The sequence below is a fragment of the Camelus bactrianus genome, chromosome 15 (genome assembly GCF_048773025.1).
Source record: "Camelus bactrianus isolate YW-2024 breed Bactrian camel chromosome 15, ASM4877302v1, whole genome shotgun sequence".
NCBI classification, from domain to species: domain Eukaryota; kingdom Metazoa; phylum Chordata; class Mammalia; order Artiodactyla; family Camelidae; genus Camelus; species Camelus bactrianus.
Window position 1 is genome coordinate 32,157,352 of NC_133553.1, and position 20,658 is coordinate 32,178,009.

General features: G+C 39.3%; 2 protein-coding genes across 3 annotated transcripts in view; one reads left to right on the plus strand and one right to left on the minus strand.

Moving 5' to 3' along the window:
- GPN1 (GPN-loop GTPase 1) lies at positions 1–17,153 on the plus strand. Of its 2 annotated transcripts, none has more exons than XM_010948465.3 (14): positions 1–171; positions 867–960; positions 2,153–2,192; positions 2,945–3,011; positions 3,718–3,755; positions 6,747–6,825; positions 7,032–7,126; positions 8,088–8,133; positions 8,803–8,949; positions 9,682–9,764; positions 11,002–11,041; positions 11,701–11,791; positions 14,513–14,620; positions 14,901–15,938. In XM_010948465.3, exons 1-14 carry the CDS (start codon positions 61–63, stop codon positions 14,915–14,917), a joined length of 1,056 nt encoding a protein of 351 aa, XP_010946767.1. In that variant the 5' UTR covers positions 1–60; the 3' UTR covers positions 14,918–15,938. The 2 variants fall into 2 exon arrangements, with proteins under 2 accessions (XP_010946767.1, XP_010946768.1); XM_010948466.3 differs by lacking the exon at positions 14,901–15,938 and adding an exon at positions 16,446–17,153 and having other exon boundaries at positions 3–171.
- The window catches only part of SUPT7L (SPT7 like, STAGA complex subunit gamma), a 13,040-nt gene continuing 9,510 nt past the window's right edge, over positions 17,129–20,658 (minus strand). Inside the window, exon 6 of the mRNA XM_010948463.3 lies at positions 17,129–19,768. Coding sequence (XP_010946765.1) covers positions 19,506–19,768 — 263 coding nt within the window. The 3' untranslated portion in view covers positions 17,129–19,505. The remainder of the gene's footprint in view (positions 19,769–20,658) is intronic.

Below are 20,658 nucleotides of genomic sequence, written 5' to 3' on the forward strand. Positions count from 1 at the left end.
CGCGGGAGTCTCTCTAGCCTCCAGCGTCTCTATGGTCGAGTGGGCGGAGCCAGGAACAAGATGGCCGCGCCCGCAGCTGCCATGGAGCCGCAAGCTTCTGGGGGTCCCCGGCTCCCAGTGTGTCTGTTGGTGTTGGGAATGGCGGGATCTGGGAAAACTACCTTTGTACAGGTGACCTGCACGGCGCGGGCGTAGCACAGGCGCGAGTGAAGCTGTCTGTGGGCGGGCGGAAAGCCAGGGAGAATGTGAGGGAGGTCTCTGGGAAGTTGGAGGGTACCGGCGTCTGGCTTTCACGGATTTGCCAGCAACTCCGGTTTCTTCTCCGCGAAGCCCTCTCAGACCCCAACCTGAGTTCATTTAGCCTCTCTTCTGCGCACCTTCAGTGACTATTGGTACTACCGTACTTGGTATTGAAATTGTCTTGTCATTGCCAAGTCCTCAAAGACAGGGGCTTAGAAGTAATTCTGGCGGTTAATAGAGGGCGAGCACACAGGCTTTTGGTGTGGATTCGTAAAGAATTCCTTCTGGGGCACCTACCATATTTCAGACACTGGGGAATACAGCGGAAATGAGGTTGACAAGGTTCCCGCTTAGACAGTGCTGATAATTTGTGGGGGAGATGGAATCTCCCGGCCCTACTTCCCACGTCAAGGGGTTTTGGAGAGGACACTGTTGGCTCTGTGGTGAAGAAAGGTAGCTTTTCAACTGAATAAATGTTGGAGGTGGAGATCAGAGGGGAATATTTAAGGTAGAGGGAAATGGAAGTGCGAAATTCTTCTGGTAAGTTGGATAAAGGGGTGGAAGTTCTCTCTTGTTCCCTATCATGCCTCTTGGTCTCAGTCCATCCCTCTCCCCATACCTCACAGAGGCTCACGGGACATCTGCATAGTCAAGGCTCTCCACCATATGTGATCAACCTGGACCCAGCTGTGCATGAAGTTCCCTTTCCTGCCAATATTGGTGAGTGAACTGTACCAGAACTTATGTGAAGTTTCTCGGAGAATGGAAAGCTGTCAGCCTATTCTACCAGTCTTCAAAGCTTTCATTTTTAATGTTTTCTAAACTTTCTAATTTCATTTCCCTTGAGTTTGCTAGCATCCTGAAACAGGCTTCTCTCAGATCCCCATTTTCTCTTTGTTTACTTCTTCTCCTTTCTTAAATTTCTTTTCTTTTCCCTTGCCACTTACCTTTCTCTCTACCTCTTTTTGACCTAGGGTGTCAGCTATATAGTTACTTATGAAAATGAAGTGACAGAAAGTCAGTCCTTTGGCTTCTAAGCCATAAACCCTTCAGCAGGCTCTGATACAAAATCCTTATTTGTGTAGTTTCTTCTTTTCAGGTTTAGAGCATTAGGGTCTTGTGCAGTAGTTTGCTTACTGATCTGTAGGAATTTTGCCAAGTTACTTGGGAAAATTTGTGTCTTTGCCTGTGTGCATTCTTGTGGTGAGTGGTTCCCTCCCTGTTATCATCCCTGTACATTTCATCCCTATGACCCATTTATTTTGTAACTGAAAATTTGTACCTCTTAATTTCTAGTATCTACTTCTCTTCCCCCATCTACCCCCACAAACTAATGCGTTTGTAAAAATCTTGTCTGCATTACCTTTGTTACCAGTAAGCAAGGAGTAAGAAATAGAACTTTTTCCTTGATTTAACTCTCTTTTTCTATGCATATGGTCACTGAGAAGGTATTTCAATTGTTTAAAACTTTTCTCCTTCTCTCAGACCATCCTTTCTGTAACTTGTTAGCCCCTAGCCTAACATTCTTCTTGAGTTACTTGGCAGTTATCCTTGACCATAAGGAAGAAAACCAGTGTGAAGCTGGAGAAATTACTAGAAGAGAATGATGACAAAAGAAGCCTCAGAAGCTAGTTTCAGTTTCTTGTTGTAAGGGAAGGTACTTAGAGGGCACCTTTTGTACTCCTAGTCTTCTGATCTTACTTCTTTTGCTGTCACAATTCAATGATGTTAGCTTGAAAACTTAGAACACAGATTTGAAAAGTAACTCAGATGCTGAGAGAAACTGATTTGCTTCCTCAGAAGAAGCAGAGATGACTTGAGAGGCCTCTTCGCTTAGATATTATAGGTGGAGAGTCTCAAACTATATTGTTTCTTATGTGTTAAATTCCAGTTCATTCCTTTTTCTCCCCAGATATTCGTGACACTGTGAAGTATAAAGAAGTCATGAAACAGTATCCTTTTCCACATCTACTTTGTTGTTTGCTCATCCCTGGGTGGTTATTGCTGTATGTTATGTGGCTTTGAAATCGTATTTCCTTGGGAAATATACTAGCAAAAGTATCTGATTGCTTTCATGTAATTTTATAAACGGCAGGGAAGATGAATGTGGGGAGAGGAATTGTGGGTGATTAGAAATCCTATTTCAGCTTTGTTCTGTTTTCTGCCATCATCCCACACGGCGGGCTGTGGTAATTAGCACAGAGAATAAGAGGCTAGCTGTTGATGTCCCTCCGTCCCCCGTGGTAGTATTACATTGGTTGATATATCTATTGGTTGCCATCTCTTTAGACTGGAAAACTCAGAAACTAGTAGAAACAAGTCTTAGTACATTGCTGTGTGAAATGTGTACTTTCCATTTAGGTAAGTCTAGGTGGAAAGACTAATTCTGCAGGTGACTTGATGAATGAGGATCAGAGCAAGGAGTGATATATAGATGATCTTCATGGTAGTGTCATCAGGCTGTCACTGCCTGATACATCTGTCCATTCCATTTTGGTCCCATTTTGCCTGGCCATCTCTAAACTGATAAATAAGTGAGGAAGACATCGATAATGAATGTTTCCCTCAGGTTAAGATTGTGTGGTACATACTAGTCAATGGAACACTAATGTTATCATGCTGTTTTTGTGAGGGATTGTCTAGGTATAAACTTTATCATCTAACTTGATCTAAAAGCAGTTCAAATCCTTAACTTAGTGTCTAGGTATGGACTTGGGCCCAATGGTGGCATAGTAACCTCACTCAATCTCTTTGCTACCAGATTTGATCAGGTATGTCTGTCTTTACTTACATATAATTGGCTGTGTCAAAACTTGTGACTCTTAAATGCCTTAGCTTGATCACATTGGGAAAGAAGGGCAGTCAACCTGGATGTAAATGTAGAACATAAGGAGGCACTTTGGTAGACAGAGAAGTAGGCTATGAGAGAATGATCAACATGGTGAGATGCTTCACACTGAATGTTTGTGGCAGCCAATAAAACAAACACCCAAGAGACCTGGGTTCTCTTCTTGATTCATTATAGGCTTGCAGTGTTACCCTGAGGATGGAGTGGAGGGATGGGGAGTGGGATGGGCTATTAGGCATGGAATGGAACGATTATGGGGCTTTTTACTTGTGACAAATAGTTGTCATTTGTTAGGTTTCCTTTGTCACATTCTACTTCCTAAAGAGTAATTTGCAGTCAGTAATTTTTTTACCGATTTCACTCAATGAAACAGACTGTTGCCCCAAGAGATATGACTTGACAGTAACAGATCAAGTCATCAGTTGCTCTGGTACTTGCCCTGTGCTCCGGGGTGTGATGTGGTGTGGCCGTGTTTCTTTGGTTTTCTGGGCATATTAGCTGGGGTCCTCAGATGAGAACATGGAGACTCAATTGTTGATTGTTCCTGTGAGGTGAGCCACTTTGGAGAGGATCCTGAGATTTTTGTGTTGAACTTGAATCCTGTTGTAATTAGCATCTTTTTCTTTTAGGTAATGAAATTTATTGAGAAGGCCCAGAACATGTCTAAGTAAGTGATTTCAGTCTAATACCTATTTATTACTCTGTAGTTAACACATTTCTAGGCTTTTTGAAGGATTTGGGGATATTGTCAAGTTCTGAAAAGGTGTAGTTTGAGATGAATCCATAATAAATGAAAAATTGTGGGCAAGAAAACAATCATTAAGATGTTTTACAGTGTAGAGCTCAATTTAATAGTATCCCACCACCAATCAATTTCATACATGCCCCTGGCTTCTTTGGAGGTATTTTGAGAATTTTGAGCCCACATTCATTTGCCCACCTGTCTTCTCTTGCTGGTTGGCATTTAAGTCTCTGAAATCCCTTTTTAATCCTTGTTTAAATAACTATAATTTACATGATCCAAAGAGAATATTTTTTAATTTAGGAAGTATCAAAATATAAAATAATATTAATCCTTATTATCATTAACCACAATTAACTTTTTAAATTTTTAATAAGTTTGCTTTTTTAAAAGACAGGAAGATAATTTATTATCTTTGTAAAAAGGATATAGGCTTATTACTATAAATAATTCATACATAATATTTAAAAGGTGAAACTATCACCCTTGTCACTAGAAATAATTATCATTATCATTATTACTCCCGGTGACTATCGTTCCACTTGTTTCTATTCTTATGTACATAGATAGAAGAATGGATGAATAAGGTGCTTCTACAAAATAGGATCATACTGGAGTAGTTTTTAAAAATAATAGCTTTACTGCAGTATGAATTCACAGACCATAAAGTGCATTCTTTTAAAGTATGCAATTTAGTGTATTCACAAAGTTGTGCAGTGATCGTCTCCAAAAGAAACCCCATACTCTTTAGCAGTTGCTCTATTTCCCCTTTCTCCAGGCTCCTGGTGGCTGCATGCTTCATTTATATTCCCACAGTAATATATTGAGGATTCCAATTTCTGTACACCCTTGTCAGTACTTGTTATTGTTTTTTTGTGTTTGACTGTAGCCATTTTAGTGGGTATGAAGTGGTAATGCATTATGATTTTGATATATATTTCCAAAACAATTAATGATGTTGAACATCTTTTAGTGTACTTTTTGGCCACTGGTATATATTTGGAGAAATGTCCATTCAGATTTTTAACTTTTTAAAAAAAAAGAAGTTTCAGGTATACAACATTATAATTTGGCATCTGTGTACACTGCAAAGCGATCACCCCCAGAAGTCCGATTACCATCTGTCACCATACAGTTGACCCCCGTCACCCATTTTGCCCGCCCCCAACCCCTTTTTCCTCTGGTAACATCAATTTGTTCTCTGTATCTGTGGGCTTGGTTTTGCTTTGTTGGTTGATTTTTGTTTTTTTTTTTCCCCAGATTATTCTACATATGAGTGAAATCATATGATAGTTGTCTTTTTCCTTCTGACATTTCACTTAGCATAATAGCCTCATGGTTCATCCATGCTGTCACAGTTGGCAAGATTTCATTCTTTTTTATGGCTGAGTAGTATTTCATTATATATATGTATACACACACAGATACACACACATCTTCTTTATTCATTCATCCATTGGTGGACATTTAGATTGCTTCCTTATCTTGGCAATTGTACATAATGCTGCAATGAACATAGGGGTGCATATATTTTTTCTACTTAGTATTTTTATATTCTTTGGTTAAACACCCAGAAGTGGAATCACTGGATCGTGTGGAAACTCTCTTCATTTTTTGAGGAATCTCCCTTCTGTTTTTCATAGTTGTCGCACCAGTTTTTATTCCAACAGTGTATGAGAGTTCCCTTTTCTCTACATCCTCTCAAGCACATGTTATTTGTTATCTATTTGATAAGAGCCATTCTAACAGATGTGAGGTGATAATCCATTGTGGTTTTGATTTGCATTTCCCTAATAATTAGTGATGTTGAACATCTTTTCATGTGCCTATTGGCCATCTGTATGTCTTCTGTGGAGAAATGTCTATGTATTCAGATCCTCTGCTCATTCTTGAATCAGGTTGTTTGTTTGTTAGTGTGTTGTATGTGTTCTTTATATATTTTGGATACTAATCCCTAACTGGAGATGTTATGTGCAAATATTTTCTGCTGTTCAGTAGGCTGCATTTTAGTTTTGATGATGGTTTCCTTTGCTGTGCAGCAGCCCTCATTTGATGTAGTCCCATTTGTTTATTTTTGCTTTTGATTTCCTTGCCTTTGGAGTCAGATCCACAGAAACACTAAAACAGATGTCAGTGAGGTTACCACCTAAGTTCTCTTTGAGTAATTTAATGTTTTTAGGTGTTACATTCAAGTCTTTCATCCATTTTGAGTTCATTTTTGTGTATGGAGTAAGATAGTGGTCTAGTTTCATTCTCTTGCATGTGGCTGTGTATTTTTTCCTATACCATTTCTTAAAGAGACTTTCCTTTCTCCGTTGTATGTTCTTGGCTCCTTTGTTGTCAATTTATTGTCCATATATGTGTGGATCTTTGCTCTTTTTAAAAACAACTTTATTGAGATACAGTTCATATACCATACAATTTACCCATTTAAGTTGTACAATTCTGTATCTTTTAGTTTAATTACAGAATTGTACAACCATCACCACAATCAATTTTAGAACATTTCATCCCCCTTCTTTAGTTGTCACTTCCCTATTCTTCTTTTCCTCTCTCCCCTCCATTTTCTTCCACCCTCACCCCTAAGTAACTGGATGATTTCCCAAGAGATTTGCAGTCTGTTTTTGCTTATGTCTCATTTTTAATGCAGTATGTTTCTAAAACTATCAGTTTCCCCTGTGATCATTTGCAGCAGTGATATATTGCTGCTCCTACCAGTTAGCCTGAATATTGGACATTGAACAGAGCCTGGGGAATGTGATAGGGACTTTAAGGACAATGAGAAGCAGTGGGACTTGGCATTATGAAGAGTTTATTTCATTCTTGAATAACCGGATGTTAATGTTTTGTGGGATGAAATATCTTTCAGAATGCATAAGTAAAAACTTCTTTAATGGATGGTCCTTTTTGACGTAGGTATGTCTTGATTGACACACCTGGACAGATTGAAGTATTTACTTGGTCAGCTTCTGGGACAATCATCACCGAGGCCCTGGTGAGTATTCTAGACTTGTTACTGAGGGTAAGTAGAGAGCCAGACAGTAAAAGCGTCTTATGGCCTGGGGTCTTAAGTGGGCTAGAGTCACAGAGCTCTGTACACCTGCCTAAAGTGGTACACTGTCCTTGCGAGGGAGGTGGAAAAGAGTTTGTGGACAGGTCAAGGACTCTCTGACTAACGCTTTGATTATTTTGTGGCTTTAGGCATCCTCATTCCCAACAATTGTCATTTATGTAATGGATACATCTCGAAGTACCAACCCAGTGACCTTCATGTCCAATATGCTCTATGCCTGCAGGTAATTCATTATTGTTGAGCATAGTATTACGTCAAAGTATCATACTTCAGTCTTCACTTCTTTTCCTTCATTTTTGAGTCCTGAGTGCTTACGCCTAGATTTGTGCTCATTCACATTTGCCACTCACTTTACAGCTCCGGTCGGGGGAGGGACTCTGGGTTGAGAAGGGAAAAGAAGCACAGATGCCGTTGGCATTCTCTAACAGCACCTTCTCCTCTTCCTTCCTTGCTGTTACAGAACAGGTGATAAATGAATATGAACCTTCTGGTAGTTGCCCCCAGTTGAATGAAATCCAGTTCTAAATAGAATAGAGCCTCCTGGTCTAAATGCTTTTTTCCCCTGTGTTGTGATAGGCAGAGTGAAATTATAACATGAGAAGAGACTGGAATAAAAAGACTCATCTGTAATCCTAAATGCACATGTTTCCCCAAGTGTGGTGCCGTTAGGAGAGGAAGGACCTGCCTGACTAGGCTATGTGAGTGCATTAGACCTAGGAGCAGGGCAGACCATTACTAATGCTGAATGTTATTTTGGGGGTATGCAAAAGCAATCACTCCAATTTGTTTCTTCTAATATGATTAGGGATGTCCCTTCCTGTTAGATACAAGAAATCCTAGTCCAAATAGAAATCTGATGTTTGCTAGCATAATTTTATTGTCATGTTAATTGTTTGAAAGACAATTATTTGGTAAAAACAAGCCCACACACACAAAACCAGGATCAATACCAAAGCATTACTACTCCAAGAAAGAGAGAGGGAGTCTATGTATATTGCTTGCTGGATGGTGGTGATGGTTTCCTGCTTGGGAGGGAAGAATGTGTGAGTGCTATGTAAGAACGTATACTTGTATTTAGAGTCTGAACTCATCCCCCCTTTTATTACTCAGATCCATCAGACTGATAACAGTCAAGCAAGAGTTTAAGTGCTTCTACTAATAATGCCTTGATGTTTGATTTTCAGCATCTTGTACAAAACCAAGCTGCCTTTTATTGTGGTCATGAATAAAGTAAGTGGATTCTTCTTCTTGTGAGTGAATATTTCTTTTTCATCAGAACCTTGTATTATCAGAAGTTTGGGTAAGTGAGAAGGATTATTTCAGATGCTGGAGAGCAGATTCAAACTAGCCTGAAGCAAAGTCATGAGCACTTCTGGGAAATGGATTCAATCAGATTGAATGAATATTTTTCACTGATTCTTTTCCAAAGTTATTTTAGGCTAGATAGAGTAGCCCCTCCATCACAGTGTGTGGATTATCCCTCAGAATCGGAACTGTGTAAATGGGGGAGAGACTGCTAGTCTATTGGAAGTGGCAATTAAAACAAACAAAAACAAAACTCTGTTGTTGGTTGTCGGCTGGGATGCAAGAGACTATGTACTTGACTTTAGAGCCTGGAATGTGCTGGCCTCCACGGTGCCATAGTCACTTGGCAGTGGATAGCGAAGGGTCTATTTTAACCTGGAATATACATATCTTCATTTAATTATTTATACCGCACAGCAGTCTTGGCTCTTTGTGGCTTGTTGCAGTGGAGGAGGAAATGGGGGAAGCAGAGAAAGAAAATATATGAATGATTGCTTTTTGCTGTCACCACTTAATTAAAAAAAATTTTTTTTGCCATTGATTGATGTCTGACCTAATCTCTGATTGCTAATAGTTGACTTCTTTCTGGTATAGACTGACATCATTGATCACAGCTTTGCAGTGGAATGGATGCAGGATTTTGAGGCTTTCCAAGATGCCTTGAATCAAGAAACTACATATGTCAGTAACCTGACTCGCTCGATGAGCCTGGTGTTAGATGAGTTTTACAGCTCACTCAGGGTAAACTTTCTCTCCTGCCCATGCTGATGGTCTACCCAGATAAACTCTTAATCCACAGGGCTGACTTTGAACCCATTTTAGTAAGGAAGTCCATTACCTTCTGGGAAGTAATTTTTTAAGGTATTGCTTATTAAAAACTGGAGGTTTAAAAAATAAGTAAGATAGGGATCCTGCCTCAGAGAGTTTATGGTCTAATTAGGAGAGAAGGCTAACACAGAGTTGAAACATGATATATTGTGGTAACTTACATTGTGGTATCTTAAGAAAGATTGGAAGTTGGACCTGATGGTACTGAGGAGGTAGATCATTTTTGAAATGAGAATTGTGGAGGGTGTAGCATTTAGAGGTATGCTTTGAAGGAAGGGTAAGATTTGTGTAAGCAAAAGTGGGTGTACATGGCAGGGAGTATGTTAATTGCCCAAGCAAAGACATTGAGGTACTAATTTTTATAGAGAAGAGACTGTGGTTTGATTTGACAGGGAATAGATGAAAAGAACTGATACTTGTTTGGTCCTAATTATCTTTTTCAGTTCTCTATTTTCCATAGACTTATTTCCATGACTGTAGAGTAGGCATGCTGTTCTGTCTTGCTTTAGCTTCATTCTTTGCCAGAGACTTCTTAAAGTATCTAAACCTCTTTTATGAAGATTTTATTAAATTTGAGCCAAATAATGTAAATCATTTAAAAATATATTGTTGTTTCCTTAGTGGCATTAATGATGCTTTTGGCAGGTGGTGGGTGTGTCTGCTGTTCTGGGTACAGGCTTAGATGAACTCTTTGTCCAAGTTGCCAGTGCTGCAGAAGAATATGAAAGGTGAGGTTAAAGGAACATTCTGTTGATGACATTCTTAGTTACCCACAATTCTGGTATGATAGCAGTTTTGCTAGCAAAACATTTTTTATGTGATGTACTGAATCTGACCACACTTACAGATAACAAGTCCCTGTTAACTTTTTAAAAAAAACTGGAGTATAAAACCTTCACTGTATTAAATGACTAAGAGCAGGAGTCATCAGACATTTTTTGTTAAAAACCCACCAGATAGTAAATATTTTAGGCTTTGTGGGCCATACTATCTGTCACAACTACTCAACTGTGTCATGGTCGTGCAGTAGCAACTATAGGCAGTTCCTAATCAAATGGGCATGCTGTGGTCCAATAAAACTTTATTTATAAAAATAGGCTGTGGACCGCATTTGGCCCCTTTGCCTCATTGGTTGATGCCCTGATAAAGAATACAGACTTTGGAATCAGATAGACGTGGGTTAGATTTCTTTTTCCTCCACTTAATAAATGAGTAACCTTAGCAGGTTTTCATCATTTGTAAATGAGGGATAATAGCACTTATTGCTAAGGTCAATGTGAGGATTATTTGAGAAAAAAAAAAAGCACCTAGCACAGTTGCTGACACAGAGTAAGCATTTTTCTTAATAAATGGTTGTTATAATTATTGTCATGGTTAATACTGGCATTCCATTTATTTAAAGGAAGTTTGGGTCAGAGCACCTCTACACTGTATTAGGCCTGATAATTAGCTGCTTTCTAGCAAGATCCTAAATAGCCCCATTGTGCATTTCAGACACATTTTGATTTTATTCATCAGATGAGATTTTTTTTTTGTTGTTTTGTTTTGTTTTTTAATGGGTGTTATCAAAGCCTCAGGATAGACTATTCTGTATCCTTTCATTATTGCCCAGATAAAGGAAATAATTCTATATTGGGCTTCCTGAGCCCAGCAGGCCTAGCTTCTTTTACTCATCATTTAAACGTCTTTTACTCATGTTTATCCAAATGAATGATGAATTCATCGGTCGTGGTCTCTCCAGAGTTGATCTTTCCAGCTCAGCAGTCAGTCTTTTGTCTCTTTGCTGGTTTCAGGGTAGCGGGCAGGCACCTTGGCTTTTAATTCCTTAGGGACAGAATCTCAGTGACTAAGATTTGTTACATCTGATGTTTGGTGACATAAGATCATTTGCTATTATCAAAGTACCCGGGAGGGTGCAGGATAGATTATTAATCAAAGGGATTTAGAAATTGTTTCTCTTTCCAGAGAGTATCGTCCTGAATATGAACGTCTGAAGAAATCACTGGTAAGAGAGGAGCTGTTTGTATATTTTAGGGGCACTAAAAAAACAACCTCAAACTATATACTAATACTTTTGCCATAAATGCTTTTGTTTTGGCTCTCACTGTATCTTTTAGGTACTTCTTAATTTAAATCTGTAAATATGTATGTATGCTATTTGGATGAAGAAAGTCCCCTTAGTTTTCTTCTCTATATTTGAAGAAATAAAAATCAGATTTTTCCTGCTACATATATTGAGTCCTTCTTGTGCCACGCCTTCACCCCTACTCCGAAGTCCATTTAAAGGCTAGTCGTAGAGTTTTGTTAAAGAATAGAGAGGCAGTTCACAACTCCTATCCCAGATGATCAGGTGTCCTGTCCCCTTTGGCTACATTGGGCCCCTTATCACTGAGCCTTCCTGCTATGTCTACTTGAGGGTTCTTTTGTTGTTCTTGTGTCCAATTTCTGGCCCTCTAATGCCATCTGCAGAGCCCTCCAGAGTGAACTTTTGCTGTCTGGGCCCACACTGCTCAGTGTTTCTGTCCCCATATCAGCCATCCCTTATCTGCCACAATGTTTAAGTAGCCTCTAGTATTTGTATAATTTATCATCTCCAGTTAGAAGTTTAGCATCTACCTTGGGCCTCCTTTTTTAACATGATGACATTTTTCTCTATGCATATAGGCCCGCGCACAGAGCCAGCAGCAGGAAGAACAGCTGGAACGCCTTCGGAAAGATATGGGCTCTGTAGCCTTGGATACAGGGACTGCTGCAGGTACTGGAGGGTCTCTTGGTGTTAGGAACCAAAGAGGGGTGCACTTACTTCCACCTAGTAGGTGGCTATTTATATTTAAGAGAAAGAGAATAGGATAAAGTAAATGTAGTATTTTATATCTATCTATATTGATTGATCTAGGTAAATCCTAGATCTGCATTGAGTTGTCTCTTGAGTCTCCTTCAATTGTGAATGGATCCTTTGTATTTTGTGACATTGATATTTTTGAAGTGTGCAGGACTTTTTATAGAATGTTCCTCAATTTGAGTTTGATATTTCCTCATGATTCAGTTCAGGTGGCTCATTTTTAGCAGAACTTAACAGATGGGAAATTGTGTTTTTTCCATGTATCATATCATGAGGCTCACGATCCTGATTTATCCTTGATGACTTACTTAAATTGGTGTCTGCCAGGTTTTTTTTACCTTCATAGTAATTTTTTTGTGGGGTGATGCTTTGATTAGATAAATGTCTTTTTCATTTTCAAATGTTCACCTGCTAGTTTTACTATCCATTAATCTAGGCAGGGATAGTCTCCATCTTTCTGTGACACGTGTTGCAGGTATTTTCTCCTTGTTTGTCCATTGCCCTTTGACTTTGTTCATGGCGTTCCTTTGCCATGCAAAAGTTTTTATTCTGTTTTGTTTTAACATAGTCAGATTTGTCTTTTATTGCACCTGGTTTTGAGTCAGACTTGGGACTCTTTTACCTACACCTGTGTTAAATAAAGAGGCATTCACTCATGTTTTATTGTAGTACTTAAATGGTTTTATTTTCTACATCTGGATTCCTTCCTGATCCATTTAGAGTTTATTCCTAGGTATGGTGTGAGGTATAGGTCTAAGTTACCTTTTTCATAAATAGTTGTACCCACACAATTTATTAAAAAGCCTACCTCTGTCCCATTGATGAGATGCTACCTGTATCATATACCAAAGTTTCATATGTACTTGGGTATATTTCTGAATTATGTATTTTATTCTTCTAGACTGTGTGCCTGTACTGTGCTGCCTTAATTATACAGAGGCTTTATAGTATGTTTTAATATCTGCTAGGGCTAGTGCCCCTCAAAGTTACCATTTTTAGTGTTTCCTTGACTATTCTTGCACCTTTAGTATCAACTTAATGTAGTTCTTTGGTATTTTTACTGGGATTGTGTTATATTAATTAATTAATTAATTACCTGACATCTCTGTGATATTGACTCTTCCTGTTTAAGGACAAGGAATGTGTCTATACTTATCAAGTCTACTTTTGTGTCTTTCAGGAGTGTTTTCCTCATGTAGGTTTGGGTTAAATTTGTTAAATTTATTCCAGTGATTTTGTCTTCTTTGTTATAAGTGTTGAAAATGGGATTTTTCTTCTAACTGGTTATGTTTGTGTATGTGAAGACTTTTCATTTCTGTATATTAGTCTTTCTATTCTGCTACTTTACTTTTTTTTTTTTTTTTTTTTTACTGTTTGAGTTAGTTTTGTCATTGATTCTCTAGGGGTTCCTAGGTTGGTGCTCAAATTTAAGTATATACATGCCCTCCTGCCCCCAGCCCATCATTGGTTGACTGGCCTTTAAAGAAGTGAAGTTCTATTCATGACAGCTGTTGCTATATGCCTAGTAGAGAATAGCAAAGCCGCTTGGAGGAGGAGGTGCTGGAACCTGGCTGGGTTTACTGGTTGAGTGGGTCACCTGTGCCATCCTTGTTGTCCTCCTCAGCAACATAAATTTCTGTGTACTGTGGTCCTTTGGAATCATTCATGACTACATGAAATGGCAAATGTTAAATCTGCTGCAAAGGGTCTGCTGTACTCAGATAACCTGGTAAAGGTTAGGGGAGTTTCAGTAAATCTTTTGTGGAAAATCACAAGTCCAGTTGTATAATTCTTAGTTGGGCAGAGAATGAAGCATTGACTGTCAGCACATCACTGCATCATCCTTTTTCAAGACCACTGGCCCCTTGAGATTTGTGCCTCTTGATGTTGCTGCTGTTGGCCACCCTTGTTTCCCAGCTGAGCTCTCTTAACCTTTTAGGCTCCTGAAGAGGGAGTTGAGTGGTCATGACCTTCCATGATTTGGTTTTAGGTTCTCATAGAGACCAATCCCCGCAGGCTGAATCCCTAGCCTCAGAATTACTTGATTAGACTTTCTCCTCATAATTGGAGTTCAGCACTTATTCCTTTTCCCTGGATGGGGAACTCGACTCTATTAGTATATTCCATTTTTTGTTAATTCCTCTTTTTCTTGAATAATACCCTGGCTCCTCTACTCTCTATCATTTCACCCTTTTTTCTCTTCAGACCCTCTCTGAACTTCAGTTTCCACCAAGAAGCTTCCTTAACACTCAACACTTTTACCCTTGACTCATCAGCACACTGGATCTGCTCAAATGTCTTTAGCCATCATAGGAAAAACCATAGCCTCTTCCAAGCTGTGAGCTAGTAAAACCAATGACATTACTATTCAGACATGCTACTTGAGAATTATTTTCCTTAGCTTAAAAATGAGACCTCTTGGGCTTTTTGCATTACAAAGGCACTGTGTAAAATAAACTAGTGTAGAAATGTTAAGTGGTATTAACAGTACATTTAGACAAGATAAGATTCTGCATTTTATCATGATCACTTTCATCCTGCCATTTTTTAATCATAGTTATTTATTGATTCAAAATCACTCTTTTGAGGAGGCCTGTGTTCATGACATGCTGCTGATACGTGTTTTCACTGTAGGCAGCTCATCTCCTGTGCTGGACCCTTCTGACTTGATCCTGACTCGGGGAACCTTGGATGAAGAGGATGAGGAAGCAGACAGTGATACTGATGATATTGACCACAGAGGTGAGAAGGGGCTGAGGTGGCCATGAAAACTGAACAGCTGTGGGGAGGGTATAGCTCAATTGATAGAATGCCTGCTTAGCATGCATGAGGTCCTGGGTTCAATCCCCAGTACCTCCAGTAAAAACAAAAAATATGTAAATAAACCTAATTACCTACCCCTCAAACAACAACAACCAAAAACCCAATAAACCTAAAGTTTAAAAAGAATTATTTAAAAAAAAATCATAAAAAAAAAAAAAAGAAAACAGAACAGCTGCTTATCCTCCCATTGTTTGCTCAGGAGCTTCCTGTTGTTGAGAGAAGACCTTAAGCATGCAGCCAATAATAGGGGAGAGAGGAAATGGTAAAGGATGCAGCACCAGGAAAGAGTTCCTGGCCTTCCTGCTGAATGGTTAATATTGAGTTTGATTACAAGCCTTTTGTGAGTCCTGTGTCTTCCCATCTTAAGGTGCTAACTCAATCTGAGGAATCTAGGATTGTTTATTGTAATCATTGCTTTAAGAATACATAAGAAGGCCTCAGCAGATCTAAACCAGTTAGAAAGGACTGTGACGTTGTGGATAGAATATCTCTGGAAACCCAAAAGGCTTCCACATGGCATAGTTTCATGGACTGTAGACAGAATCTATTTCTTGAAACAATCCTTTTAGGTCCTAGCTATGCCCAAAAGCAAAACTCTTTCTAGGGTGCTGGGTGCTAAGATGTAAATTGTCTCATTGAATAAGATTTGGGTGGGGGGAGGGTGTGGCTTAGTGGCAGAGTACATACCTAGTATGCACAGGGTCCTTGGTTCAATCCTCAGTACCTCCATCAAATAAATAAACCTAATTACCCCCCTGCCCCTCCCCCCCAAAAAAGAAAAAAAAAAAGATTTATTGAGGTATAATTTACAAACAATAAATCTTACCCTTTTAAAGTGTATAGTTTGATTAATTTTAATTTAGATATATGGTCTTTAATCCCCATCATAATCAAGAAACAGAACACTTCCATTACCCTAAAAGTTAGTTCATGCCTGTTTTTATTCAGTCCCTTCCCCCACAGTAATTCCTGACAACCACTGATCTGATTTTTGTTCCTATAATTTAATTGGAATCACAGTATTTAACTTGTATTTGGCTTTTTTTACTCAGTGTAATGTTTCTGTGATCCATCCATGTTATTGCATGTATCAGTAACATGTTCTTTTTATTGCTGAGTAATATTCTATTATGGAATACCTTTGGATGTACCTTTGTTTATCCGTTCACCAACTGATTGACATTTGGGTTGTTTCCAAGTTTTAGCTATTGTGAATAAAGCTGCTATAAACATTTCATAGGCCTTTGTGTGGAATAGGTTTTCATTTCTCTTGGTTAAAAATACGTAGGAGTGGGATCTCATTTTAGTTACTTAACAAAGGAGGTATTCTCCCCACTTAAAGGTCAAAGAAATTGTACATTTTGGGCAACATGATAAATAGAGCATGCTTCTGGAAGATATTTCCTTATTGGGAGAAGTGAACATGTAGTGTCTTAGAGTACAGTTGACCCTTGAGCAGCCCGGGGTTTAGGGCTGCCCACCCTCTTCACAGTTGAAAATCCCTGTAAACTGACTTATTTAGAGTTGGCCCTCTGTGGTTCCGCACTGTGGAGTCCACCAACTGTGGATCGTGTCGTACTGTATTTACTATTAATATTTACTGTTGAAAAAAATCTGTCTATAAGTGGACCCATGTAGTTCAAACCTGAGTTGTTCAACTGTACTATTTCTGACGGTTGGGTGATAGCTGCTCTAATCCGCCTAATTGGGGGAGTTTAAGAAGAATTGACCTTTTTCCTTACAGTTACAGAGGAAAGCCGTGAAGAGCCAGCATTCCAGAACTTTATGCAAGAATCAATGGCGCAGTACTGGAAGAGAAACAACAAATAGTTTCTAGCTGAAGTCCAGAATTTTGGAACTGTATGTGAAGGAACTGTCCTTATTTCTGATTGGGGGCTACAGTAATGGACAATTTTGTTCAGAATAGTAGTTTCTCTTATTAGTGAAATCTCCTGACTCAGATGAAGCCAGGGATAGGATACCTTTGGACCTCATGGGTAGATGCTGATTCCCCTTGGCCTTTCCCTTGGATTTATGCAAAGAAGGATATTCTGTTTTTGGATACTGATGTCCCTTCAAACCTAAAACTGCAAGTTTTTTCATTTGAACTCACATACTTTTGCTGCTGATGGTGGAGCAGACAGAGAACTTAGTTCACTTCAGATCTCTTCTATTAGGCTAGATCTGTAGCTTCTACTTCCTCAGCATCTTACCCTTGAACCTACACCATGAGTTCCCGTCCTTTTAGCAGAAAGGGAGATGGAAACAGGAGCTTGTCCAGAGCAGCAGTGGAGTCTCCTTGGCAACCAATCAACATTGGTATGAAATGTACCTCACACTGGGTAGCTCATTATAGAACACCAGGTTCATTTGAGGAAAGTGGGCAAAACATAATTAATTAATAAGAATTTTACTTTTGATGGTGACTTGGATAAAGAGTTTTTAATTTTAACTTTGTTGTAAGCCTGTCTGTCATAATTTCAAATAAGAAAATTATCACAAATAATCACTTCTTTTCAAAAGAGAGGTTTAAAGCCTCTATAAAGATGTTTACTGAAGTTTTGTGTACACACACCTAGTAACCAGGTACAAAGCCAGGCCCTGTTTGTATTGTTCTTTGAACTTAATGCAGAGTATCCTAAGTGATTTATTCAAAGGCCATGATTTGGTCAGGTGCACATTCCATACCTAACAGCCATGGTGTTTGCTCTGCCTCCACGTTCTCAGTATCTTAAAACATAATACATTTCTCTTAAGGAATTTTATCCCTGCCTAATCTTTATTCCAATTTAGTGTTCCTCAAAATATGGTCTCTGGACCAGAAGCATCAGCATCACCTGGGAAATTACTAGAAATGGGATACTCTAGACCCGAGTCACAACTGTGGGGGTGGAGTCCAATAGTCTAGTATAATAAGGCCTCCAGGGGATTCTGATGCATGCTAAGCTTGAGACCACTCTCCAACTCAAACAGCCTGTGACGTAATTCCAGGCCAGGTCAATCTCAGGTATGAAAGCTCACATGACCTGCTTTATCAGAGTACCCCAACCTTGACCATTTGGTGCCTATTCTCTAATTTAAACATTCTAAAAATAAACAAGTATTTTACCATGAAGTATTAATTTCAATATTCTTTGAGTATTGGGAACCACTGGTCTAAAAACTTGAACCTGTTCTTTAAGAGGAAACCATTTGCATAGCAAAACTCTGAACATAGCTGGTTTTTCCCCTTAGTGCCTTTGAATACTTTTTCCTTAAAGAGTAACTTGTCCAGCCTGTTCTATAAGCTCCATAAGGGCAGTTACAAAGTCTTACTCCTCTTTGTATTCCTTGTACAGGACCTAGTACATAATAGGTCCTCAATAAATGTTTGCTAACTGAATGGATTAAATACTAGGTGGCTCATGGTGGAAACTGATTGCCTGATGTCTACTCTCATAAATAAATAAGGGAAAATGAAGCTAAGCCTGGAATAGGAAGGGTTTAGGTAAGTGTGCTAAGGATGTACAATTAGCAAGTTTATAAATGATCTGGTAACAGTTTAGAACCTCATTTTGTTGCTACTGCATTTATCTTTATTTTCAATGCCTGGAACATTTAAGGCACTCAATGTGGGCCTTGATGTGTGGTCTACTAAGGGAGTGTTCTAAGTTTCACAAGACTTGTATTCTGCACCCCCAAACCAAACTTCAGCAGTATTTATCATGCCCACATTTGCTAATTACTCCTAATTATTCCAGTAGCTGTATCATTTATTTAATAAATACTGATTGAGTCTATCAGATGCCAAGCAGGGCAGATACTGTGATAGGTGAGTAACAACAGTAAAGTTGTTCAGCACAAGATGTAAAATAGAAAGGTGCCTATTTTTATCCTTTTAGCGGCTGCTCATCCGGTAGGAGCACAATGTGCAGATACAGAATTGTAGCAAAGGTCCTCTGATGGCCAAGCAAATGCAACAAATGAAATAGGCACAAGCCCATCCTTGGACAGGTCCTATTAGCCTCATTCACAAGGGAGAAAATGAAAGCAACTGAAAAATGTGCATGGTGAAAATATAAAAAAAAGTATGTGAGTGGAAATAAGAATGTAAAGACAAAAGGATGGGGATACAAGGGATAAGTCTAGAGAAGGAAGAAGGAAATATGTGGCAGAGACAGGGCAGTACTATCTGAATAAGCAAAAAGGCTGTTTACCACAGACCACTCTGATTTTATGAGACTTCATGGGCAGCAAGAACAGTTTGAAAAAAGACTACTGATATTTAAGTTGTGCAGTGTTCAGCTATTTCCTATCAGGTATTAGCACTGGACTCCCAATGACTTGAACCAAAAATGAAGCAAGTTAAAAGGAAAAACTGACATCTGGTATCATCATATATTGATTTTTGAGCCTGTTTAAGCACAGCTTTGAGATTTAATAACATCTCAGTCTTCATAACATCCCTGCAAGGGAAATCAAAGCAGTATGATTCTTCTCAGTTGTGTGAGAGAAATGGCTCTGGAGAAGCTAAGTCACTTGTCTAGTCACACAGTAAAGACAAGAGTTAGGGACAGTGCTTTGGTCTCTGGATTACCACCCCAGTGTTGTGATGTCTGTGAAAGGTGGCTTGGTTGTTGTGGAAAACTATAAAAACTGGATGCAAAAGGAAAATACAAACCTGTTTGCTTAAATCCAGTGCCACTGAAATCAGAAAAAAACACTGTGTTTAAGAGTAAGAGTCAAATCACTGTTCATGGAAACAGTTGAATACATTTTCTGCTAGGTCTTGTAGGTCTGGACAGAAAATCTCCCCCTTTGCCTTTTATATTTTCCTCATCCTCTTCTTGCAGCGCTGGTTGAAAACAGGGGAGGACCCCATGAGGCTGTCAGTGGAGTGGGAGCCATAGCTGCTGTCTGAGTCATCAGGGCTCTGGGGGATCCCAGCTTCACTCATGCCTGACATGGGCTCCTCGAACACATCACTGCCCAGCACGCCATGCCCGGACACGTTGCCTTCTTCACTCTCTTGAGGCTCCATTTTTACATGGGCCAAGTTCCAAAGAGGGGAAGCATTCACCTCCGTACCTAAGAATGGAAGAAGAACACAGAACTAACAAGCAGTAAGCCAAGTAAGCCAAGGCTGTAACAAAGTAGAAGGCATACACCACCCAGGGCCAACTGCTGGCCTTTGAACTCAGTTTTCACTCTGATTCCCTACCTGGCTGGAGAACATGGTTGTTACTCTCTGCATCGAGAAGTTACCAACTCTGAATATCTTCCTTTTCACTTCCTCACCCTCTTTTACCCTTTACCTCCTTTACCCTCACCCTCCTTTACCTCACCCACCTCCATTTTCCCTAAAACAGTAAACAGTTTTCCTGTAGAATTATACAGGTGGGAACATTCCCTGTCTCCTGGATCAAAGTTAGGCACAACCATGAGCTCTTGGTCAGGAGTTACATTTGCCTGTCCTTCCTTTTATGGGGCTGTCTGGTTTTATTGCCTTTTGTTTGGGTCCCTGGTCCTTTCTTACATTATGAAAAGTTAATGATCACTACAAAATGCTAGTAGCAGTTCCCAGACTGCTGGAAAGAGACATGGCCCCAATGTCTGCAACAATTTCTCTTTAACTCTGTGTGTTCTAGCAATACTGTTCTGTGGTTCTTAAGACTTCCATGGTGAAAGGCTCTCTGCCCAATACTGTAAAAAATGTGGCCTAATTCTATTTAGGCCACACTGGGGGATTTGCTATATGCATCATTTGTGCATTGATGACATGACAATTTATATTTGTAAAGAACTGATGTCTAGACTAAGTTGCAACTTAACTGACTTAGAGATGGAGTCATCCTGGTTCTGAAGGTAATCACAGGGTCTATCTGGAAGAGGAGGCCAGCTGCCTGTCATTGGGTAACCCTATTTCAATCCCTTTCAGTTCCAATTTGTTGGGGGTACTTTAGGAAGGAACCCCAACT